Source organism: Lytechinus variegatus, chromosome 13 (assembly GCF_018143015.1).
Source record: "Lytechinus variegatus isolate NC3 chromosome 13, Lvar_3.0, whole genome shotgun sequence".
In the NCBI taxonomy this organism is placed as follows: domain Eukaryota; kingdom Metazoa; phylum Echinodermata; class Echinoidea; order Temnopleuroida; family Toxopneustidae; genus Lytechinus; species Lytechinus variegatus.
In genome coordinates, this window is record NC_054752.1 from 5839220 (window position 1) to 5867008 (window position 27789).

General features: G+C 34.2%; 1 protein-coding gene across 1 annotated transcript in view; it reads left to right on the plus strand.

Annotated features, from left to right (window-relative positions):
• LOC121426041 (integrin alpha pat-2-like) overlaps positions 1–27789 on the plus strand; it is an 83023-nt gene that overhangs the window by 39959 nt on the left and 15275 nt on the right. The window contains exons 14-25 of the mRNA XM_041622173.1: positions 3219–3264; positions 3792–3896; positions 5045–5100; positions 5702–5850; positions 6957–7097; positions 8363–8427; positions 9398–9545; positions 10104–10181; positions 10592–10671; positions 12493–12582; positions 13747–13852; positions 14584–14751. Coding sequence (XP_041478107.1) covers positions 3219–3264; positions 3792–3896; positions 5045–5100; positions 5702–5850; positions 6957–7097; positions 8363–8427; positions 9398–9545; positions 10104–10181; positions 10592–10671; positions 12493–12582; positions 13747–13852; positions 14584–14751 — 1232 coding nt within the window. The remainder of the gene's footprint in view (positions 1–3218; positions 3265–3791; positions 3897–5044; positions 5101–5701; positions 5851–6956; positions 7098–8362; positions 8428–9397; positions 9546–10103; positions 10182–10591; positions 10672–12492; positions 12583–13746; positions 13853–14583; positions 14752–27789) is intronic.

Sequence of the window (27789 nt, forward strand, 5' to 3'; positions counted from 1 at the left end):
CGATTCTGTTTGGACTGTATTAATTGTTTAACATGAAAAGGTCTAGGCACGGAAACTATCATATGCTAGTCACGTGACATTGTACACCAAAATAATGACATTTTCTGCTTGCTCGATCTCAAAGTTCAAGAGAAAAATAAGATGTACAGCTATTAGACCTGCCTATTATACTACTATTTAACTGTATACCAAAGTAGCACTTTTTCCGTATTTTGCCAATTTATGGGGAAAATCTGTCAATTTGGAGCCCCTGAAGAGGGAAGGGGTCGATGCGCCGTATTTTGCCAATTTATGGGAAAATCTGTCAATTTGGAGTCCCTGAAGAGGGAAGGGTCGATGCGCTGATAGACTAAACCTACTCATCTTTAAGTTTCAAATATTAAAAGTGACTTAACCATATAGCAGAAATGCCTTTTGCCCGAATGGGGGGGGGTCAAAAACTGCAATTTTGAGACTTCGGGAACCCCTAAGGGAGGTAGGCTTTGCTGAGCCAGCACTTCTTTATTGTAGTTGATAGAGGAAAATCTACTTTTTTTATCTCCAAGTGGTTACGAAACAATGAAAGAAGTTTGCTATAGAGCAGAACAACTTTTGCCTTAATAGGGGCTCCAAATTGGCAGATTTTCCCCATAAATTATAAATAAAATAAGGAGGGGAAAATAGACAAAAAGGGTGGGGAGACTTAGGGAACCCCTGAGGGGGTAGGCTTTGCTGAGCCAGAACTTCTTTATATGTAGCTGATATAAAGGATTTTTTTTAATCTCCAAGTGGTTACGAAACAATGAAAGTGGTTTGCTATATATATATATATATATATATATATATATAAACATTTTTGCATCAATGAGGGCTCCGAATTGATAGATTTTTCCATAAATAGGCAAAATATGGAAAAGGGATGGTTGACTTCGGCAAACCCCTGAGAGGTAGGGTTTGCTGTGCCAGCACTTCTTTGTATGTAGCTGATGGAGGAAAATCTAATTTTATTATCTCCAAGTGGTTCCAAAGAATAAAAGTGGTCTACTGCAAAGGGGAAACGCCTTTTACCTCATTGGGGCTCCAAAATTTTACAAGAAATTGGTAAAATACGCTTAAGGGGTGGGGTGATTTCAGCAGCTCCCTAAAGGATGTAGGCTTTGATGTGCCAGCACTTCTTTATACGTAGCACATAGACAAAAGGCTACTCTTTTGTTTCCAAGTGGTTTTAAAACAATAAAAGTGGCTTACACTGTAGCAGAAACATATTTTTCCCTCAATGAGGGCTCCGGATTTATAGATTTTTCCATAAATTGGCAAAATATGGAAAAGGGGTGAATGACTTTAGCGAACCCCGTAGACTTTGCTGTGCCAGCACTTCTTTAAATTTAGCTGATAGAAGAAAATCTCTTTTTTCATCCCCAAGTGCTTACAAAAGAATTAAATCGGTTTACTGCAAAGGGGAAACGCCTATTGCCTCAATGGAGCTAAAAATTGTGCGGATTTTCCAAGAAATGAGCAAATTACAAAAAGGGTTTGGTGACTTCAGAAGACCCCTGAAAGGGTAGGCTTTGATGTGCCATTATGTAACTCAAAGAGAAAAGCCTGCTCTTTTGCCTCCAAGTGATTTCTAGACAATAAAAGTTTTTTTTCTTTGTAGCAAAACACCGCGTTATCACATCGGGGGCTCCAAAAAGCACGATATTTTTAATAGTTGAGCTACGGATAAGGGGGTAACTTTGACAAGCTATTGCGGGACTATGCTGTGATGTTCTTGAACGTAATTGCATACAGCATGCAGATCAATTATGCATCCTCTAACTTTTTCTAAGAAATTTCATTAACATAAATGTTACTTTCAAATGAAGAAAAGGCCCTTTGCCCACATATCAATAAATATACACCTTTGTATCGCTAGACGTCATTGTATTTACGCGTGTTAGTCACACCAACAAAGGCGAGGCAAGACCGATTTAGTATATTGTACTATCTTCAAAGGCATCCAAGCGATCGCGTTGTAGTCGATATAAAAGAGTGACTGGACACGGAGGTTGGTTTTTGGTGTCACTTTATCGCAATATAGCATAATACATTCGGATGTATTTGCCCTTAATCTAAGCAAGTTAAGACATTAATACTGTTATGAAGCATATCAATTTTTTCGTTGATATATCCCCATTCTTGTCGAATGCTGATATTTTACATTAGTTGTTGATGCTAATGTTTTAAAACAGAAAGATTTCAATGCACATGCAAATTTTTGACCGAAAACACGAAAATTTTGGCATAATTTCTCACATTTTTCGAAAAATATGAACCGGACAGTCCCGGAAACGATTGCAACCGAATTGTGATATCTTAATCATAGTGAATTGCGTATTCATTTCAAGATTTTTCCATGATCTGTACAAAAAATATTAAGGATAAGGCATATCAATTAATTTTGGCAGCCATCTTGGATTTATGCAAATTAGATGCCTTTCCCCTATTCGGAAAGTTTGGGACTTTTAGTATGTTGTACTAGGGACCTTACAGAAATGCATTGTGATAAAAAAAATTCTGTTGCAATTTGTTCCAAGTTTGGTAAAAATTTGGGCTAAAATGACTGGGCTACCTCTGCTATTCTTTTTTCCTCCTTTTCATTTTCCATTATCTTTTTCCTTATCTCTTTTATAGGGCCTATCGATAGTCGCAATAGGCCAAAGTGGTACAAACACTTTGGAAAGACATACGAGGCTAAAACCAATTGAACGTTTATCTAATGTCAGCAGAACTACGACAGCTGCATCGAAAATGAATTACATTGGAAAATATTAAAATACCAATTTACAAAGTATTAATGAAGAAACAATGCAGAAACAACCACCATGACCACATGAAGAAGGTCTATGCGATAAGATAATAGAAATAATAATAATAATGATTATAATAATAAAAAATGATAATAATAGGAATAATAAAAATTATAATAATACGATATGCAACATCTACATGTTGCACTTATTATGTTTCTAAGCGCTGCACACTATTGAACCGGCTAAGATATTACATCTAACCATTGCGTGCTTATGCCGGAAAAGGATCATTGAAGTGGAGTTGGGCCATTTGTTTGTTTTAATCAATCAGTGAGATATCAATCAGCAATTCAGCACAATGATAGAAATAATTTTGAGACCGAGCAAATCAATGAGATTGTATTGTTTGGTTGATAATTATGATTGTGTTGTTATTGTTCACTTTAGATCTCGCTGTTGGAGCCTATAGGTCCCAGGTAGCAGTTGTTTACAGGTAAAAACGAAAGTAATATATCATTAACAAATTTCTGAACAAGGCTTGCTCAAACACAATATTCCCGTCTTAACAATTTGCGATGGAAAAAAGTTATGAAGTCAAATTGATATTTACTGACGAATACATTTAATATTCAAAGCGCCTTCCACTTCATAAAGAAACCTTCAAATGATTACAACCTAATAATTAAAGGTTTATTATTACATTTATTGCTTTACTATTTTTTACTAAGCGATACAAATTCATTTGGTCATTTATATCCTCACTTATTCATTAATTCATCTGTTTTTATTACAAATGTTTTCTCGGGGAGGTGTCGTATTTGTTCTTTAATTTATTTTATCAATATTTTAGTCTTTGATGCATAATTTATGAAATGAATGTATAAAACAAGTAGTGGGGTCAAAATACAAATAAATCATTGGTTTATACTGATTGTGAACTAAAAAAAAATATATTTTGATGTTGCCTTGTGTTATAAACAAGAAATTTTGATTTGATGCATCACTTGTTTTTTTTTTTAGAACGCGACCATCTTTCACGGCATCAATGCAGGTATTCCATGAACCGAGATTGCTTGATCTAGATATTTTAGATCATCTCCTTCCAGATGGGACACTTACTACGAGGTATGATTGATATAAATTAATAAATAGTATTTCATGAGACTGGATTGATTTATCTAGAATTATCAGTTAATCTACTACTAGATGGGAGATATACTACGATGCACAGGTAAATCAATTGACTAATAAATCAATGGTGTTGGCTTAACAAGGCTGTATGGCGGTTTAAGCAACCGCGCTTAATTCATCATTTTATACCTTTAATTTTACTTTATCAAATTGTATTTTAATTTGATCTTGCGTATTTATAAAATTTTACATTTTATCATTTTTACGTCTATCTGACGGTCAATTGGATCAGGGTCGGCCCAACCACTAACCCGTCTCTGTGGTCTAGTGGTTAAGGCACCGGCGTTCAAAGCTGGGGGCCCGGGTTCGATTCCCGGCAGAGACATTTTTTCGGCATCACCAATTTTTCCAAAGGGTAGGTAGCTCTGGGGAACCTTGATTTAAGCTACGCCTACCATTGTTCTCTTCATCCATTTCTTTACACAATATTTAAAATACAAAAGAGTTGCCAAAGCTGTTGTACATGTCTAGCTTCACACACATACACACACACATAATATATATATATATATGTATATATATAAAGAGCTCACTTGAAAAAGGGGTTAGGTCCATTTTTCATCAAATTTGATTTTTATGTCTTAATGTATAGATTTTAGTAGCTCTATAAGATGATACCAAAGAAAAGTTGAAATTCCCAATAAAAAGTGAAATAAAATTGCAAAAAAAAATCACCTTTTTTCAAAAGGGGTTAGGTCCACTTCAATTTAGTTACTTAAAGGGATTAGGTCCTCACAAAATTTGCCTATTTGTACATTATGAACTTATTGTTTAATTAATTTGACAGTTTTACATTGATTTACATTCTTTTATCATGCTCACTATGTTTTTTTGTTTTATATTCGTATTTTGGATATGGAAATTAAAGGAAATATTTAACTCTCAAACATAAGTTATTTAAAGTACTTGTTTAGTCTGTTTAAATAAATACTGCAAGGTTCATATACTTGTAGTATACAAAATTCATATTTTGTAACAAAAAAATCAACGACGTTATTTTATATTATTTTCAGGACCTTAGATCGTTTGATATCGATCTCTATCGAATTCCAACATTCTAAAATACATTATTTTCTTTACAGGATGAATCTGAACGTATGCTTCTCGTTCGTTGGCCTTGGTCTACCAAAATCAATTGGTAAGTCTTCATTTGGTATCTTTAGAAGACAAATTACGTGTATTTCAAATAAAACTTTTTCAACATAATATATGAGATGATTGGACTTTCCCCAACCATATTTACTTATATTCTCATTATTCTCTTTTTTATCGTGTTAGTTGTTTCATTAACATAAAAACAAATGCTTTTCAAGTAGAATAGATTGTCCTGTATAGATTGTGTAATGGGGTATAGGGACTTTATTTGACTTTATTAGTATTAGTATGTGGTAGTAGTGGTACACTGTTTGAACTGTGGTGTTAATAGAGGACCACATCATGAGGTGTTAAAATTACACCCTATATAGAGATTGAACATAACATCAAAGAATGTAAATGCAATATTAAACTAATAACACCTGTAGGTGTTAAAATAACACTGTCAATTTAACACCGGTGTAAAATAAATGGTGTGGTCCTCTATGTACGCCAGTTAGCATTATAGTTTCTGCTGTAGTCGTAGTTAGTAGGAGTAGTAGAGGTAGTAGTAGTAGTGGTAATAGTAGTAGTAAAAGTAGTAGAAGTAGTAGTAGTAGTAGTATTAGTATCAACTCTATCTTTTTGGTTTTCTATGGCAATAGTCATAGGTTATAACATCACCATAGATGCCGCAAAATCACAGTCTCCTCGTATGGCATTCATGGAATCGCGCTCTGCAACACTGCAATCTACGATCGTAGCTTCAACAGAGAGCACGATGCACTGTACACGGCATAAAGTCTACATTCAGGTACGGTGAACGTTAAATGGTTTCCTTCTTTTTTCTCCCTCCATAAAAAAAATCCAAAGAGTATGTAAACGAATACTACTCTAATCTTACATTTTGTCATTCTTTACGTCAATAATAAAAACTAATTGAAATATGTTTGAGCGCAACTTTGTATATGCTCCCCCCCCAAAAAAAAAACAACTAAAGTATATATAAAAAACACCCAAATTAATACATACATGCATTCATAAATAAATAAATCAAAATAGATAAATACATAAAAATATAGATAAAAAACGTTCATTTCTATACAAGATTTGTTTAAGCTATTTTGCAAATGTTCTGGAATTTGTAGTTGATTTGTAATTTATCATTGAAACCATATTCTATTTGTCTTTGTTTATATTTATTATGATATATCTCTTATTTGTATTTATTTGTAATGCAAATTAAAACAAAATTTGGACTTGAACTTAATAAAAAAAAATGAATAAATCCATATTAGAAATTACATGATCGTGATGACATGGACAGTTGACCGTCGACCTAAAGTTAATGTGATGTGAATATTTTTAATTTTTTATAATTGATAATGTAGATATGATTGATAATGTGATTTTACAAAATGGCGTCTAGATGACGTCATGATGACCGTTTGACCATGAACTTGTTTCATACAGATGGCATGATAGGTCCCCATATCTGATGATATTTTGAAGATAATTGATGACGTAGAGTTGGAGATTTTGTGGTCTCAAAAAAAGGGCGGAAAAATAAAAAGAAATAAGAAACAAATAAAAAAAAGAAAATTCGTACGAAATTAAAAGTTAATAGTAATCACCTAAAAATTAGAAATCCTAGTCAGGTTGACTCCATTTCGGGAGTGACTGATTTTCATGTAGAATCTGACCAGGAAGGCTACTTTTCGGGGTAGAGGGGAAAAAATTTTCAAAAGAGGAAAGTGATGACAGAGGAGAAAATATTGAAAGGAGTAAAAATACAAGATGGAAAAGGGAGAGATAAGACGAGGAAAGACAGAGAATACATGAAACGGGGAAAGTGCTCCTCACGTTATTGAGGCTTGATGCATTCTTGAAAGGCATTATTTTTCTTTTTTTAATCTCTAGCCATCAATAGTTGACAAACAGACTGCTATATCGGTGGTTTGTACCTATGATTATCTGGAGGACCAGCAAGCCAACTGGACACCTGCTGGTTATCTCATACCGGTACTCAGTAGATGGGCTGTTACCAGGTCTGCATTTTCAGTAAGTAACCAATAATGCTAATGATGATGATAATGATGATAATGATGATGATGTTCACCTCTGCTCACCCCCTCATCCTTCCCACTAATATCTTATTACCCTCCTCGCACCTTTCTATCGCTCTTGCTGCCAATGTTATGACCCACTGCCTCAGATACATTCTTAAAATTCATCACATTCGTGTAGAGAAATTACTTCTACTCAACACCCAACCTGCGGATAGCCGCTGATCCTCGAATACCGGGGGAAGAACAACTAAGAAGAAGATGATGATGATGTTGATGATGATGATGATGATGATGATGATGATACTATTATTACTACTACTACTGCTAATAACAATACTGCTAATAATAATATTGATAATTATAATGGTAATAACGTAGCTCGCTCATTTTTAGAAAAGCTTATACCTGGGGTTTTAAAACTCTTCAAATTTCGTGATGATGATAATACGAGTAATAATAATAATAATTATGATAAAAATAATAACATACACTGTCTCACACATTTTTAGAAAAGCTTATACCTGGAATTTAAAACTCTACAAATTTAGTGATGAAGATAGCACTAGTAATAATAATAATTATAACAATTCATTTCAATTCATTTATTTGACATTCTTTTAAAATATACAAACATATTTACAAGTATACAACAAAGGATGATGATGATGATGATGATGATGATAGAAATAATAACATACACTGTCTCGCGCATTTTTAGAAGAAGTTATACCTGGGGCTGTTAAAAGTTTACAAATTTAATGTAGAACCCGGCTGTGTGAATCTTTCCCAATCATAATAATAGTCAACACCATTTGACTAATTTTCGTCCAACCCGTTATACTTAACCGAGGGTCATATTCTTTCTGGTCACATGGTCAGTGATGGATGTCTGGTTCTATTAATCGGTAGCGTTGACAATGCAATATAGTTGGGTAATAACTTCTTTACAAAATGGCAAAATACACATGAATATTCCTGATACTTCTTTGCATATGACTTAGGTTTAAAGGAGATATCTGTGAGTTAGAAGTTTGTAATGCAGTAATGATCTACATTTTTTAAACGTTGAAAATTACAAAATGCTGTTGCCCATTACTTTGGGAGAGTCTGACGACATCTTTAATGTCATTTGGCTTATTAGACAACTGCATATGACTCAACGTTGGTTAAGATTTGTGGCCCTTTAATTCTGTAAACAAAATTATTATTACACTAATATTTTCTGATCTTATTTTTGAATTCTCTATCTTTAAATAGGTACCTCTCAAGCGAAATTGTGCGAACGAAACTTGTTTTCCAAATTTAGTCATATCGCCAAAAGCGTGAGTATAAAAAATAATGGCTTGACTGCTGGACACGATAAGATTTGATTTAAAGTTGTATATTACATTATTATAAAATTCAATAAAATAAGTATTATGGTTGATTTTTTTTTCAAATATAGCAGATTATCTACTTTCTGTACCATTACATGTCTGTCTTGTATTAAAATTGATTTAATCAAATGTGTATCCACATTTTTTTGTGCAATATTTTGTATTGACATGCAAGCAAAAATGATTTTCCAATGAATTTGTAGATGAATTTTAAATTTGATTTTCCCCCCATTATTTCTAATTATGTCCTCCAATGAGGAATATAATTTCTTTTTGAAGTGAATAGATCAGTAGAGGTTTAAGAGTAGTCATGTTGAAAAATTCTTTATCTATAATATTATCTGCAATTAATATCTTTTCATTTATTCTACTGCGTGATATTGCAATTTGATTAAATAATTTGAAAAAGACCCGTGAAGCAGTGACAAGCATTACCGTGATAAACCTAAATGTACCGTTTCAAAAAGTCGTATTTATTTATGTAATTGAAAGAAGAATTACAGCAACATGGTGAGATGTGTGAAAAATTTTGACGGCCCCTTTGAAAATTGAGAAAGGCATATTTATAGGTAAATAGTTTACAAGGCATAGGGTTTTATATTTATTTTTATTCTTTGAAGACAGTAATGATGTCATCAGTAATATTATAATACACACCCTTATAACTCGTAGCTTTTCTCTACTCTGTACATTAGTTGTTGCTTGAATTGTTCGGAAGCACACACTTTTGTCATGTTTGTTATGTTTTTTTTTATTCGGGTAACTATTGTTATTCCTAGTCTTGAACGCTTAGAATCAAGAGCATTAAATGCTTATGATAATATAATTAGATATTATAATAAACATCATGATAATCGATTGTTATCATGCTAAAGTACTGCTATTATTCAAATTAAATCAATTTTCATATTTTCAGGGAGACGGATTATCTTATAGCTGGTGATAACGGGGAAGCTTCAATACGAGTGGATATCGAGAACCACGGCGAAGATTCGTTTTATTCTACTCTGGAAATAAGAATTCCAGACGATATCAACTTTAGCAAACTTGATAGAACAGTTACGGTGAGAGGCCCTTGTAAGATAGCAAAAATTTCGCACTAGCTTGGACTTAAGCAACACGGTGCTAAACGCAATCAAAGTCAATGTTGAAGAGCTTGTCTGTTAAAGTCAATCTGGAATTAAATTATTAGGAATGGTTTTCCAGTGGGTGTCTACATTTACCATCCGAAAGAGTTTGGAGGAATACGGGGTGGGGAAAAAAGGAATTTCTTTTTCAAGGTCAGATGTTTAGGTTCTGACCTAAACCTGTTTTTGTCAGGTCATGACCTTTATTGTATAATGGTATCTCCGAGATGAAATATCACGTGTTGGTGATCTTGGTGCCAAAATGCACAAATTCTTGTAAGAAGATAAGTTCAGATGAAATCAAACACTTAGAATGCACATTCACCCTTTAAGATTTTGTGAAAAATGACCTGAAAATGACAAAGTAGCCTGACATAGCTTGGTGCAATTTGATACCATGATCACAAACCTGCAATATGTCTTCTTTCTGGCAAATAAGTAATGTTCAAGAAATGCTTATTACCATGCACTTTGTTTTGGGTCATGTTCTTTCAGGATTCCATTGTGACGTGTTCGGTCACTAGACGAGTCGTCGTGTGCCACATAGGAAACCCGCTAAAAGCAGGAGGAAAGGTATCTGTGCCTTCCTTTCTTCATCTATCTCATTTCATTTACTAGTACCTCGAATTGTCATTAAAACGCATAACAATGACACGCTGTATATAAGTAATTAACCCCCCCCCCCCTCCCAAAAGAGAGAGAGAGAGAGAGGCCTGACATAGAGTGGTGGAATAAGAACTTTACAAATCGTTTTAAGAGCTTAGGATGTACATTTTCAAATTCAGTTGTGATCTTAAAATTTGTTTTGGCGGACTCATTGTTGGATTTAGGTTGGTCGGTCACAATTAATCATAAGTTTCCCGCATTGACCTCGTAATTATCCGTATGGAAATCATTGCCAAAAAGATTCTGGCTCAAATTGTATTCAATCTATGGGACAATAACTCAAATCAAATGTAATCCAATCCTTTACTTTTTTTCAGGTGAATATGCGAATCTGCTTTCAAACTGAAGATCTCTCAGTGACAGAGTCCGAAGTCATCTTTGCAATGACGGCTAAAAGGTTTGTATTCTGACTTTTTGTATAGTTAATGTTTTCTCGACGATATTTCGTTGGTGACATGACATTTTCTTCGATCTTGATATCTTGGTAGGATGTGAAAGTCATTGTAGCTTGTCCAGTATTGTGTGCGCCTCACAGGCGACTGACTGGAATACTCCCCAGGGAGTGGAGGATGTGCACACATTGTGTGCGGGAATGACTGATTGAATCCGATGACCGGGTAATAATATATCTGTAAAGCGCTTAGAAACGTTGTTCAGATGGATTAAGCGCTATATAAAAGCGGATTATTATTATTATTATTATTGGAAGGCAAAATAAAATGGTTAGTTAGGAATAGAGTGTTTTGGGTTCAGAATGCAAAGATGAGAATTATCATGCTTATGGGATTGATTTAATTTTGGGGGTTAGGTTTATGTCTGAATTAACATGCACATTTTCCATCAGAGCAAGTGTCGCCCCAGCACGTTTCATGGAACAACTTAGTTGGTACGTTACTGTATCAAAATATTGTTGACAAGGGTGCGATAGGCAATTCTAGCTGTGGCACGCTGTGTCCCCGTGCTTGCTTGGAAAAGTACTTCAGAGTAGCCTTTCATGAGAGGACTTGTCAAATGTTTTATCCAACAATTGTGTTTTGTGCGACAAAGTATGTTTCATATGACAATTACCATTATGAATTGTGCTTTCAGGGAAATCAAGACAGGCTTACAGATCTCCCAACCAGGGCGCTGGGAACGGTTTTTTTTTCTGGGGGGTGCTGATGTAAATTTAAAAAGAACAAAAGGGGAGTCACTATATGAAGGTCATTTTGGTCTCGAGAAATTTGACAAGCAAAAAAAGGGGATTTTCGATACAAAGTTGTCATTTTCGTTACATTTCACCATTTTTTCACGCCTACCAGAATCTCAGGGGGTGCTGCCTATGGAATATAATACACGCGGCACCGCCACAGGAAAATATTGGGGGAACTTCAGCACCCCCAGCAACACGCCCCCCCCCCCCCCCTCTTCCCAGGGCCATACTTCAAACTCGTCCGAAAACACTGTATTACACAGATGAAACAACTCGGGCTTGATTACGACTTTAGCGCAACTGTTTGTTGGTTACTTTCCAATTTGATTGTATGCAAACTTTCTTCGCAGATACCAAAAATGAATTCAATATATACTACTTGTTTGTATCAATACAAAAAAAACATCAAGTAAATAGTAAATAAATGTTCATAATGATAATAATAATACTCTTATAGCCAATAATAAACTGCAAGTGTCTCTACGCGCTTTACAATAAAGGATACAAAGTACACATACTACAAACAAAGCAAATAGATTTGTGTATTACAGAATTACTTAATATTTAAACTTACAATTATTACCTATAAAATAATTACCTTTACTACACCTAGTTAAGAGTTACGGAAAAGATGGGTTTTGAGTAAGGATTTGAAAGTTGAATAAGTGGATGCCTATCTGATATGTAGGGGTAATTTGTTCTAAAGGGTTAGTCCAGCTACAGCAAATGATCTGCTACCATATGCCCATAAAAAGTTTTTGTGGGTTTTGGGAATTTGGAGAAGTACTTGTTTGCTTGATCGAAGGTAACGGGGTGTGTTGTAATCATTTACTAAATTTGACAAGTATGATGGAGATAAGCCATGCTAAGCTTCAAAAACGTAACAAAGAATCTTAAATGTGATGCTATTTTTGACAGAAAGCCAATGCCATTTCTTTAGGGTACTGGTAGTGCTTCATGCAGCCCAATCTTCAGGTTTATTAGCCATCGTTCAAATACTTAATTTTCCTCTGTTCAATTTTTCAGCGGAGATGATGAACTGGAACACCATTCCGAGGACAACCATGCAAATGTTTCAATCCCTGTATTTTCGTCATCGAATATTACTCTTAGAGGGTAAGAAATATCAGAAAATGCTTATTAGAATGAATTCTTGTATATCAACTATCTTTTGTTTGTTTATCTCAAGAGGTATGCATTTTTTTCATAATTACACAAGTAAGGAATAATTAACATGCGTACTTTTTTAGAGCATGGATAGAGGGAGCGAATGGGGCGTAGAGAGAAAGGTGAGATGAACTAGCCATGTGGGTGTGTAAATGAGGGTTCGGATGTGGATGGGTTAGGGCGGGTCCATAGAGCAGTATAGAGCGTATGAGAAAGGGTTAGGAAGAGAGAGCCAGAGAGAATGAGCGAAAGCGTAATGCGTATGTGTGCGATATGTGTGCGTGTGTGTGCGTGTTTGAGGGTGTGTAACCATCGCCTTTTCCTCTCACTAATTAAAACAGTTTTGATTAATGAGAGAGGGAGAGAGAGAAAGGCGATGGACATGGAGCACGTGCGAGATACAGAAAGTGAATGTGTGCATATGATGTTGTATTTGCATTAAGCCGTTTCTCAGCAATGGTCGACAAAATCCATTCCTAAAACTAAATTATGTATCATGGGTTTACTCAACTAGCTCAATGATTACAGTGGAACATGTGGCATAATGAAACGGAATTACTTTTATCATCATAAATCACGAAATTTTTAGGACCGAGTTTTGTTTTCCACGACGTCTCATCCGTCTTTTTCATGTTTGTTATCCTCCTCATTCTTTTCATTTCTTTTTATGTTGTAACACACCAGCAACAACCTCGCACCCATACACACACACAGTTACACACAACGCACACTCCATACCTCTCTCGCATTATTCACGTATCTGGAGAACGTAAGGCCAGGTCACACCACCCGAGCATTGACATTGTTGGAGCGGTCGTGGAGCGGTAGGGAGAGGGGGACGAATTTCGCTCATAAAATTGGGGGAGAAATCAAAAACAAAAATCGATAAAAAATAAAAACAATCGAAAATGGTGAACGGGAGCGTGCGGTGATGATTTTTTTTTCTCTCCGCTCCACGACCGCTCCAACAACGCTCGGGCGGTGTGAATATGCCTTACATAAGCAACAACATTAATATTGACCGATCGAAACGGCAATGATTTAGATTTAACAACATGAACAATGCAGCAAACAAACAATCCGTAATAATAATAATATTTTCGCACCTCACAGTGAAGTCAACCAAGAGCTGTTATTATTCAAGGAGAAAGACTATCCTCTAAATCGAGTTGTGGAATTTCAAAACGATATTGGTCCTCTGATTACTTACACAATATCGGTATGTTATCACTTATGTGTATCTTTGTATTTTTTCTTAATTTATTCATATAAAATCATGAAAATAGTTTAGCAATAACTGTAACACATTGATTCTCAGATTAAATGGTCAAATGAAAGTTATTTCAAACGGTCCAACCTACCCGGACTAAACGTTGATTTGAATTAATTGGATGTAAATACATTGATGTTTTTAACATGTTAAACAAAATCATAATGTTCGCATATTTTTTAAAAACAAAATAGTAATAGGCACAACTGGATGATAATATGCAAATGGGAGAGCTGATGATATCACACTTCTTTCTTTGCATTATATTAGATTTTCAGTTTTTATTCTATTTCAATGACAGTTTAAGTTTTATGCTCTTTTAACTGTCTCGATTTATACAATATTTTGTTGAGAGGGACGTAAGTGTCTCCCGAAATACTGCGTCAGCTTTTGCTAAAAAAAATCCTACTTTTCAGAATTTTGATGTCAGATTAAGTCAGGCACGTTGGTGTTGCTGTCGCCGCTGTTTCTAAAGAAGAAGCCCCTAACATTAATCTTTATTGTTTTGATGTTTGTACTCCTCTCTGTCTTTCTCCCTCTCTGTATTGTTTTCTCTCATTTTCTCTTCATTTCTCTCACCCTTTCTCTCCCTCTCTCAATTTATCCCTTCATTCATTAACAAACTGAGTCCCAAACGCCCTCATTACCCCCTTAATCTGCCACTTGTTCTCTGTTATTAGCTGGTTAATAGGGGCCCTAGCCCCCTCGGTCCTACGGAGCTCGTCCTCTCCTGGCCGACCTTCCCCGTCCTAAACGGTCAGCTTCTCTATCCGGTCAGTGCTATAACCGACAATGATGGAGACTGTTACGTCATCAATGGGCAGTGGAACCCTGAAAATCTCACAACGGTAAGAAATATGAAGTAAATTTAACAAGGTATTTTTATGATAATATGGACGATATTTCATAACTACCACCATTCCCATAATCGCGCGGATGGGAACATTATTGAAAATATACCCGATATGTTGATGATCTTTCTCAAGAACCATTTTAACCAAATGCATAACTGCACCTTGCCATCCCTTCCTGGGTACCTTTCTCGACAAATTATCTTCTGACAAGCATAGCAAGTAATTCTATCGTGCGGCATTTCGTACTATTGTGATGCATATCGCGGCTAATGAACGCGAAGTAAATCATACTTCCATTTTTTGTCCTGCAATCACTATGAGATCCCCGGCCAAAATCTCTCCATACTCTCTCGTTATTAACTCATCAATGTCACGAATGGCCTCCAATTCGACTAATTTTCTACTTGGCCAAAATCACTCGTTTTTATCTCGTCAGGGTGAAAGGGGGTAGTTGTAAAAAAGTTGAAAAAGGATATATTTGAGATTTTTCATACATCGTTGAGCCAATGGCGAAGGTCGGAGAACTTCAATTCCTCTCAAATTTTGACAACGGTCGTAAACCATTGCTGAATCACTAGAAACCGTCTCGATTTAATGTCCCTTTTTACGAGCGGCCGAAGGGCGCTCACTCCCCAGATAGGTCATCAAATAGTCTGTATATTCATACATTGGATTGGATATGATAATGGCATCGACCAACATGGCCAGCATTTTCTATTCTGCAAGTAATATAGTTAATGAATTAACAATGAAATGAATCAATGTATCATATACTTTAATTCATTTTTCCACCAACACCATTGTTTATTGTTTTTTTATCTGACATTCCCACCAATTTGGTCTGGACAAACAACTGTACGTAGACTATGAAGTCTGGCCCCGATATAAATAGAAGGTCATTGGTCTGGGTGAAGTATAGAAATTAGCTAATCATGATTATTTCCCTATCTCATTTACATGATATCGACTAAACATGTAAAAAAATGAATAGAGTATGAAATTTCATGTTGAAACAAACTTTAAACGAAGGAAATTGATGCACGAGAAGTCGACTTTCTGCACATGGAACATAGCCTCATGTCAAGACTTTTGGTATCGGTTTATTATTTTGTTCTTTTGGTGGCAGCCCCATAATAAGGCTATTTCTGCTGCCTTCTGAGCTGTCTCCTCATTTCACAAATCATTTCGATTTCTTGTGTATCTCTCGCATGAAGAAATATTAAGCTTACCAACTAAAACTTTTAAAGCAATTTCCGCCAACATCTAAATAATTCTGGCACTATGGTGGTTGTAGCAGGGTTGTTTTTTTTTCAATAAACCTCGCCTGAATTGAATTAAATCAGTGGCGTAATGACCCCCCCAAAAAAAAAAATAATAATAATAATAAATGAGGGAGCTGTATAGCTTTTCGGGTATATTTATGAAAAAGATTTCAACATTTCAAAACAAATTTACGATATTGTGATAAATGTTGGCATAATACTCAAATAATAAATTTGACACTTCTCTATTTTTTCATTCTTAATCGTGATTTTAATTTCTTTTGGGGTGGGGGGGATCTGTGCGCCACTGAAATGATAAAGCTTTAAGTTGAGCTCCCCCACCAAACTTCGAGGAAAAGGGGCCCAACTGCATAAGGCTCTAAAATACCATAAACACGATTCCACCTATTATAATGATCATGGTACTGCATCCGTATTCATTGAAAATATTACGCAAGCTTTGTTTTCAAGAAAAAAAAAATAATAAAAATGATTTTTAAATCATTAAATAATTGATTTACTTATTTATTCAATCATTTATCTATTTTCATGTACAATGAAAATGTTCAGGACAGGCCTAACGGAAGAGCTGTTTTGATTAAATGCAGAGACGCAGTCATGTGAAAATTACATTTATTTCTTGACGTTTGTTTAGAGAACCTCTATTCGTATGCTTATAGTATGCAAATATATTTCTTTCAGGAAGGATTTCCCTTAAATTAATACAATATTAGGTCTATAGGATATATATATATATATATATATATATATATAGGTATATTCTCAAGCATCAATGCGCTCCGCTGGTCATGCATTCTATATTTGTACAGGTCTAGAATTCACTGTTAGAAAAAATAGAAGAAGTTCCTGCAGCAGAGTCTCGAGAACACCTGTAATCTTACCAAATTGCGTAATCTTACAGGAAATTGGTATTTGATGTATGGAATCTTACAAATTTCCTTGAATAAAACACCCTTTTCCCCCTTTTTAAACAGACCTGTTCTGTTAAATTGCAGAAAAATACTTGTTTTATGAATTTACAGAATGATTATTACGCAATTCGGTAAGATTACAGGTGTTCTCGAGACTCTGCTGCAGGAACTTCTTTTATTTTTCTAACAGTGTTGGTATACATTAAATTGTCATCGCCATGAGAGTCATGTACAGACGCTGGCGCAAAAGCATATTGAAATTCCTCAGTTTATTTTTTCATTGGGTAACTCCCGCCACCACTTATGGCAGTTACACTATACGGGCGAAATTTTGAGTTATTGTATATCCTTGGTTTCGCCATGGACACATCCGTTGAGAATACACGCATGTATGTGAAAGAGGATAGAGAAAGGGAGAGATGCGTGATTGATTCAATCCATATGTTGGCATTTCATTGTAAGTTTGTGCTCCAACTCTTGGAGCTTGGAGTGTGGTAATATCTGTTAATAGCTCTATGGTAATATTGATAGAGAAAGTCATTAAACTTCTGTTTATTCTAGTGTAGATCTAAACACTTCGTTTTGTCCAATATAAAACAGATGGTGTCATACCCTGTCATCTTTGTGGAGGCGGATGATATTTTTTACAAAAAAAAGTCCTATCCCATACTGCAAGGCAATCAAGAGTGTATGATGATATTACATTGATCAAATCAACCCGTTAATGACACATTACGTTTGGACAATATTTCCCATATAATTATCTTTGCAAAGTATCCAATATATATGGTGACTGCATCATTTTTGAATATAAGTTTAAAATCTGTCCTATAAATTTTTATTTTTATTTTAATCATCCTGCTATTTCCACGTATTTATATAAGCCTGTTGTGGCCTGTGGTGGATTATAATTATTTCATAAGGCATCCTAGATAATGACAACAACCAATTTGACCAGCAATAACTATTCTGAAATTAAATATGCAGTTTTTAAATTAGCAATTAAATGAAGCAAAGTGTAATAAATATAACACCAACGCCATTGTTTTTGTTTTGTTTAACTGACATTCCCTCCCGACTGGTCTGGACAAACAAGAGCGACTGAAATCTGGTCCAAATAGAAGGTCATTGGACTAGGTGAAGTACAGATGGCTAATCTATTTCCATTGCTCATTTACACGATTTCGGAAAAAAATATGCAAAAATGAATAAAATATGAAATTTTATGTTTAGATAAACTTTGAACAAGAAAATTGACAAGTAAGCTTTTCTCCACATTGAGCATAGCCTCATGCCAATACATTTGATATAGATTCATTATTTTGTTCTTTTGGCGGCAGCACCAATAAGGCTTCTCTGTATTCTATGCCTTCTCCTCGTTTATAGTATTAAGCAAACATATTCGTTTTTATTCATTTTTATCTATATTTTTAATTGCACACATTTTATCTCTCTTCTTTATCATTTACTATTGTGAATATAAATCATTTTTAATTCTCAATTCATTTTTCAATGGGTACTCCAATCTGAACAATATTTACGTCTAAATGAATAGAGTATAATTCACAGAGCAAAATGCTGAAAATTTAATCAAAATCGGATTAGTAATAACGAAGTGATTGAATTTCAAGTTTTATCAATATTTTGTGAAAATAGTTATCTGCACGTTTAATATTCATTAGGTGGGCTGATGATGTCACATCCCCATTGTCTTTTTTTAAATGTTATTACATTAAATCAATACGTGTAAATGATGTGTTTCCCTTTTAATGAAATCAGTTGAAGCAATGAATATCTGATGCACTTAATATGTTGTCAATGCATTTTTTTTTCAGTTCTTGCTTGAAAAAGAATGTATAAAGCTAATTTCATATAATTAAATACAAAAGAACAAGTGGAGATATGACTTCACCTTGCTCACTGAATATTCATAAAGACATGCCTAGAACTGTTTCACCAAAATAATTCAAATCTTTAAAATGCCGAAACTATTCCTTATCCCATTCGGATCCAATGTATTGTTTGCCTGATTTTTATTTATCTCTTTAAATTATATTATTTTCAGCCCGGCTGGAGTACCCCTTTAATTGAATTGAATAAGTGGCATAATGAGCCATTTTTTGTAAGGGCTGGATATTATACTATAGTAAAGTATTTATTTTCCGTATATTAAAAAAATGCAAAACGGATGGATAGCCCATTTTCAGTTTAGTCTACATGACTATACTGTTCTTTCATGGGTCCATATTATATACAAAGAAAAAAGTAAACACATATGGAACATATACGGTAAATCAAACAGAATAACAAAAGTGACATGATATATGTTGTTATAAGAAAAGATCATAAAATTAAATAGTTTGGCAAGAATTTACACTAAATATTTTATAAAATTGAATGAATTAGGCTGATACCACGTTATTGAAAAGGCTTTCACAAGGAGCAAGGAATAATAAAATAGGTACAATGATTCAAAATGAATATGTAATTATTGGAAACTGTCATCATAACACACAATTCTGGTGCACGCATACAATTTTAAGAGGACAAACAATATAAGAGTGTAAAAATATTGAAAGGAATTCAGGATAAAACTACAGATTGCATTGAGACAACATCAATATAAATATATAAAAACATGTATATACACTAATTGGAATCATATGAGGGGTAAAAAATAAAAAGTGAAAAGGATCATGGCTTATTAGACAACATTTATGAAAAGTTGTCAGCGTGCAAGCAAAAATTCTGACATAAGTATTATGATAAATTTTGACATATTCAGAAAATGTATTTCACCTTTCTCTCTTTTCAATTTCTTTTTTTCTTGGTCGTGATTTTTTTAGTCAGGAGCAAGCGCCCCAAGGCCAAGTTCTCCATATGCACGCCACTGAGTTGAATAAAGTTTATGTTGACTCCCCCCCCCCCCCCCCCCCCGCCTTCATGGAAAAGGGACCAACGCTCAAAACATCAAAATGATGAATCCTCCTGATATGATACTGCTCGCGCATATTCATTCATTCATTCATTCAATTGTATTTACTCTTATTTACAATGGCAATTTACAGGATTTATTAGGCAACAGGCCTAATAAACGAGCTGCTTTAATTTATGAGACGCCAATCATGTGAAAATTACATTATTATGTTGACGTATGTTTCGAAAACACATATTGTATGTGGTTATAATATTAAAATTTACTTTTCCTTCGGGACGAATACAATTTATAGGGAAAAGGTATACTCACAAACATTCACGTGTTCTGCTGGTCATTCATGCTACTGGTGGACAATTCGTCGCCATGATATATATCACAATATTAATGTACAGAAGCCTGCGCGAAAGCATATTCCCTCAGAGTTTCCCAGTGAGATAGTTCCCGCCACCACTGACAGTCACGTTACGCGCGAAAGTTATATCCGCGCATCCCGGGGTTATATCCCTGGGTGAACCCAGCTGGGTTCACCGTATAAAATACACACATACATGTGTTTAGAGGATGGAGAGCCAGAGAGAGAGAAAGCATGATGGATTGTTCAATGAAAATATTAATCCATATACTGTTCACATTATTGTAAGTTTGTGCCAGATGATCCAACCATCTTGGAGGATGGCAATATCCATATAGAGGAAAGTCATTCGTCTATAGATCTGGACGTCTTTATTTTGTCCAATATATGGTCCACGGTATGACCATAGACCAATAAATCATAATACAAATGTTCATTTCATCTACTTCAGACCTTGTAGTTTGAGCTAGGGGTTAAACCCTTGACCCATGGAGCTATTAGAGTTATTAGCCCCATTCTCAACCACTGCCAGGAGGACTGGACATGACTTGTGTCATGCAGAACATGGATATATAACTTCCACATCCAAGTAGGCAATATATGCAAGCATTGCCCGCCAGTAATAGTATTTTCATTAGAGATAATCAATACGCACCTTGTGAAGAAAAAATATTAATTGATTAATGTTCAAATAATAACGCGTGAATTCATAATTTAATGCACTCAAAATGTTTTATTTTGCCTATTATTTTGCATTCTAAAAACGAAAAGTTCCTCTGCGGTCTTTCCGCTTTTGCAGTCAATCATGATATATATTTTTTTTTTTTAATTCATTTTATCTCGATTTTTAAGTATACATATTTTTTTTATTTATTGTGAATATCAATCATTTCAGATTATTATGTTACTGTGTACGTAATATTGTGCACAATTAAGTCTATGACCGCAATCATGTTTCTTATTATCATTAACGGCTCCGTATATGAACTGTATGATTTCATTAACTTTAATAATATAACTTTGATCATGAACCGAACCATCCTGACATTCACTGGCGTGGATGTTAGCGGTGTGTGTGGAAGCGAGTGACATATTCTTTTTTTTTTTTTTAATACTTCAAAACAGTTAAGTGTATATATATGATCAATGTCATTAATGAAACACTTATACGATAGGACAACAACATTTCCGACATATCTCTACAATTTTATTCATTTTATAGGGTAATTACATCATCTCTGCATAGTTTTAAAGATTGTTCAAACTCTGTCCTTTTCGCAATATTTTCCTTTTCATTTTAATCATCGTGATATTTCCAAGTTTTTTGTTTGAAGTTGTGGCCTGTAATGGCATAATCATTTTATAAGACATCCCTATACCCGATAACCATCGTCTAAATATCTCACCTCTAAAAAGTTAGGAAACTAGTTTTCATTTCAATTTTAGTTTTATTTTATTGTTCACATGGAAATTTGTTCTGCTCATTATATTAACATTTGTAATAATTACCTAATACTTAAATGATTCGACTTCAAAGAGCAATTTGTTTTTGTTTTTTATCCTTATTTGCCAACTGTGATGTAACAACTAATTTATATTTCGTTTTCCTATTCTTATTAGAGTTCAAGTCCACCTCAGAGCAATGTTGATTTGAATCAATAGAGAAAGATCAGACAAGCACAATGCTGAAAATGTTATCAAAATCGGATGTAAAATAAGAAAGTAATGACATTTCAAAGTTTCGCTTATTTTTAACAAAATAGTTATATGAACGAGCCAGTTACATCCAAATGAGAGAGTCGATGATGTCACTCACCCACTATTTATTTATTTTGTTTTATTGTTTGAATTATACAATATTTCACTTTTTACGAATTTGACGATTAGGACCTCCTTACCTGACGCACACAATGTTAAAATAATGGAACTCCACGTGTTCAGGTAGGAATAAAACTTCATTCACATGACAATGATGAGAAAATAAAAAATATTTCATATTTCATATAACAAAATACAAAAGAAATAGTGAGTGAGTGATGTCATCAGTTCTTTATTTGCTTACCGACCGAGATGTGCATATAGGCCTAACTGATTTGTAAAATGAAGCGAAACTTTAAAATGTCATAACTTTCTTATTACATCCGATTTTGATCAAATATTCAGTGTTATGTTTGTTGAATTTTTTCTCTTTTTATTCAAATCAAGTTTTTGTTGGGGTGGACTTGTCCTTTAAGTTTTCGTTCTTCTTGCACTTACTTTCTTCTGTAATAATATGCACATTACTTTCTAAGCAATCTTCAAGGCTCACTCACTACGCTCGCTTACATACCCCTTGAACGACGTTTTAGATACTATTCTGCCTTTAGCTGCTAAAGATCTAATTTCCATAGCAATAGCCATCTGGAAAAAAAAATCGAGAGAGGCCTTATCTGTTAACACGATATTAAATTCAGAAATGGTAGTATTATTGTTCACGGAGCCCCATATGCGTGTGATAAATACTGTAAACTACACATTACTTGAAATATGGTTTGGACAACATAATTCTGTCCTTTGATGTAGTAATAATTGAAAACTGTTTCACTCGCCTAGTTCCCACATTGATTTATATCATTTACGCCATCAAATAAATAAAGGCACAATCTATCTGGGTCGAGGGGGGGAGGAAACTTTCCATCTCCTGCGATCAAACGAAGTCGGGAAACTCATGAAATTTGTAGACGTGTTTCGTAAACAATAAAATCTTGCTAGAAGTCAGTGCTAACAATAATGGAACCCCGCCTTGACCCCCTGACCCATGGTCTGCACGCTTTATGGTAGGTCTAGTATTAATAGCTCTATGGTCATGATGGTCTGAGGCATTTATACTTTCTGGCAGGAGACGATTTTTTTACATGCTATACATGCATGGAGGGAAGGAGAGGGGGTGCAAATGGAGCTTCAAAGCTTACCACTTAATATTATACATCTCTTTCGGAACATAGCCCCTTGATTGTTATACCAGTGAGAAGAAAACAAAATAAAAAGAAAGTTGCATAACATACGAGAGAGGCAAAATAATTTATCTATTAAAAAAAATACTCCCTGCTAACATAAATAATTGTTTATAGCCTAAATGATTCGTAAAAAATATTTTTAGCCAACATGCCAAATTTAGACTCTAAAATAGTATATTTTGCTTTAGAATTCAAGGATGAGACCCCCCCCCCCCCACTTCGGATCGTCGGGTGTGCCAAAAATGTGGCAGCCAAAAGGCATATGCAGCGTGCAACGATCTTTGGTCGATATCATGGTGCGTGTGCTTATCTGATTTATTTTTACATGAGTCATGGCAGGCATAACTTTAACATAGGGGCAATGATTTTCTTTTCTTCAGCTGATTTTGTTTTCTGTTATGTTGTCAATTACAGCTGAGATTCCGAAAAAAATATACGGTAATCAAATGTAGACCGTGAGTGTAACCCATCAGTATGTCAGTGATCTTATAAATTTGCAAGGAATCCTGTCCTCCTAGCGCCGAACAGTATTGGATTAAACGAAATAATTAGAAGTACAGCAATCACACCACATTGGTTTGCATAGCTTAATACAGTTAGCATTTAAAAACAATCAACAGGAACCATGATCGTAATATTAAGGCTGTGTGAAACATTTTAAGCCAGAATACTATATTTCCTACGTTTTTCAGTTTCATTTTTCATCACAGCTATAAACGTTGTATCGATATTTTTTGTTGCTTCCCAAACTTTCTGTTGGCCAAGAATTATTCATTATCGTCACAGTTATTATCATTGTGTTGTTGAATAACTATCATTGTTTTCTCGTACAAGATATATTATTCCAGAGGTCTTTTTTAATTTACTTAATCTACTGATGGGTTACTTTTCTGTACATTGTTAATCCATAGATCTGTAATTAAACTTTTATAAAGGTGCACCCCCGCACGGACCTCAACATTTCTTAACTACAAAATATGAAGACTGGATTCCCCTTAAGCCCGCGGTGCAAAACGATTCGTAGCGATCCGAAAAGCAAATAAATTGTAATAACATTTGATGCAAATTTTATTAACATTACATCCAATAAAATCTTAGCGTTCAAAGTAGTGGTAATGGAATCGAAATTCTATCTTGTTCGAGCCTTTGTGTACGAGAACAAATTTATTTTGATAATGAAATTCATCCCTATAACCTCTAAATTATTGATTGTCCTACATAGTAAAAAAAATATATACAATGCTGTTTACTATACGAACCTTACAGTAATTGTGTAAAATGATTAAACAAGGGTTAGTGTTTTACTCTTAAGCAACAAAGTTTATTTTTCAATATCTTATCTTCAATAAATTAAACAGGATTGTTTAAATGGTTAAACAAATACTGCAAGGTTCATATAGTAAACAGCGTTGCATAAAGTCTTAAAACATACCCTTGTTTACTTTTGATAAATTTTCAATTTGATAATGTTCTAATAGCGTCCCTTTTCCTTTTGCACAAGTTTTCCTACTACATGTATAAAGATTCTGGAAACACACATTTTAAATTACTAAATATTATATCGAGCCTCGAGGAAAACGAGGCTGTTGCTAAAATCAAATGATAAGCTATGTACATTATTTTCATGTCAAAGCTTTGTGAGTGCAGTGAGTGCCATTTCGGGAAAAAAATGTGCCCTTAACCCTCCCCCTTTTCAACTTCGCTCCACCACCCCTGGAATTCTGTGAGCTCTTATTAAGCCATACGGGCCAAATATGACTTTCCTTGTCTGATGACAGTTCACCGTTGATTTCCTTCAATTTAAAGGTACACATATGCAAAATGTTAGGAAAAATACTGTCCACACAAAAATTGATTTGAAATTTTTATCCAACTCTGGGTAGTTTTCAAACAAAGCACACATTATTGGTTTAAAACTACCCAGAATTTGATAAAGTTTTAACCAATTGTTGTGTGGACTGTATGTTGCCAAACAGTTTTGAGAGTGGGTTTTACAACACTTCTCAAACGCATGGTTTGACCATGGACCTACCTGTTAGTAGGTCCATGCGTTTGACCGATGTAGATTACTGAAATTAAATTGTTAAATGCTGTAATTTGAATTAAATCATCTTGATCCATATCCCGTTATTGTATACCAATGCAGATTTTCTCTTGAATATGATCGACTGTATTTTGTTTAAATAATAATAATAACACATTGATATAAAGTCATTTTATATATACTATTTAATTTGTATTCAACTTTGATCCTGCCTCATTTAAACTATGGTATAACAGCATGGGGGAATTGTGCTGACTGCCTCCTGAACAGAATTTTACTTTTGCAGAAAAAGGCTATTCGTATTATTTGTCATGCTGATTTTCGTTCACACACTGACGAACTTTTCTATAAATATAATATTTTAAAGATTGGTGACTTGTATACAATCTCGGAAAACTCATGTATAGTTTAGATAAAAATGAACTTCCAAATATTTTTTATTCCATGTTTACTAAAAATGTCGATATTCATCATTATCCTACTAGGTCTGCCGGGCTCTTTCATCCACCAAGAGCTAGAACAATCCTCTTGAATAAAACATTTATTTTTACAGGTATCAAACTATGGAACTCCCTTATAGAATCATTACGTAACAAACCAACACATTTAAGTTTCGGTCGAGGGTTGAAGAAAATTTTTATCCTTCAGCATAAACCCCAGAACTCAAACATTTCTGTGTAAGCAGCTACCACCTCTTTTGTTCTTCTTCCCTTCTTATTTTCTTCCTTCTTATCTTTCTCCCTCTCCTCTCACATTTCTTTTTTTTCTCTCTCTTCCTGTCATCTTTATGTCTAGTTCTATTGCTTTTATAATCTTTCTGTCCGTCTATGTTTTGTAGTGTGTTTTGTTATGTTTCTTTTCCTTTTTTCTGCTGTCTTGTCCTGTTCTGTTTTGTTTTTGTTTGTGTGTGTGTGCCATTTTGTTTCTTTTCCTTTTTTTTTGCTGTCTTGTCCTGTTCTGTTTTGTTTTTTGTTTGTGTGTGTGCCGTTTTTGTTTTTGTCTTTGTTTTTTTTAGTATTCGTCCTCTCTTGTCCAAGTGATTGTCTGTTCAAACACTCCTGAACTTAGGTTTTTTTATTTATACAGCAGGGGCACGATATAACATTTTTTTTCTGTTAATTGTAACTTATTTAGTAAACATAAAAAGCTTGACCCCACTGGTATTCTTTTTCATTGTACAAACCTTTTTAATTTACGAATTGAATTTCATCGATCAAAGATATACTTTAACTATTTATTGCAGGGAACCCATACTAACAAGCTTTGCTTTCCAGTGGGTTCCCTTTTTTCATTTCTGTATATGATATTTTTGTGTTATGCTTTACATTGTAACTTTTGTTAAATTTGGAATGAAAAAGAATAAATGCAATCAATCAATCATTTTTCGGTGCTCTTCCCACCAATTATTACCACTGCAACTTGGCTGTTATAGAGCTGTGGGATAACTTTGTATTCTTGATATTAAACAGATCATACTGGTGGAATTTTTTTTAAAATATATCTTACCAACCACCAACAAATACAAATTTCACAAATACAAATTCAATTTAAAAGGCTTCGGTTCATAAATAACTCCATCTGTATGGTGATGTGTTGTTCTAATAGGGAATACACGACTATGTTTGTGTTCTCTTTAATCCGTTTCAATTATGCAAATTAACTTTTAATGGATGTCATGTAAATTTTATAATATCCAGTTATCTCTATAATTCATATAAACAATCTTCACTTGATTTTTCTGTAAAATGTGCAAAGAATTCTAAATCATGTCAAGCCTGGCAATTCAAGCCTGCTGCTTCTACGGCTACACCTGACACATCCCGCCTTGAGTTCCGGGGGAATTACAGTCCGGGTCGGGCATCATTCCTGCTGGATATTTTGAAAGATTTTATGCCATACGTAATATTTATGTTTTCTCCTTGTTTTCGATAAGATCCGTATAATTGTCCCGTTAACAATATAATCAAATGTCATTTCAACAGAGTTTTCGTTAAATTTGCTCCTCTGAAATTACATGCAACATGTTTGGGCCTATAAAATGAGGTCATTTTGAAAGCTGTAAAGAAAATCAACCTTTCTCCAGCTTCTTAATCAAAGCACTCGCTATTCGATAAAAAGAAATTTTACAAGGCTGATTTTTTTTATGCTGACTAATTAGACATATCAATAATTTATTTCATTATTTGCATGATTTTATTTGCATTTGATGATTTTTAAACAAATATTTCTGTTTTGAAATTTTACGCCCTCTATGGTTGAACATTGATTCAGTATGAATATTATAGAATTATTGTAACAGTTTTCTTTCTTAAAATAGTTTAAAAGTAACATGATTTTATACCATAATACAATGATATTATAGTGCATTCCTTTCCCATCTTTTTAAGACTGGATTCAATGTATAAAAACTTCTGAAATATGGTCATTTTGTGATGTTTGAAGTCAAAAGGCCTACTTTTTTCCATTACATTATGCATGTACTGGTAAAAGGGCGAATGGGATGTTTTT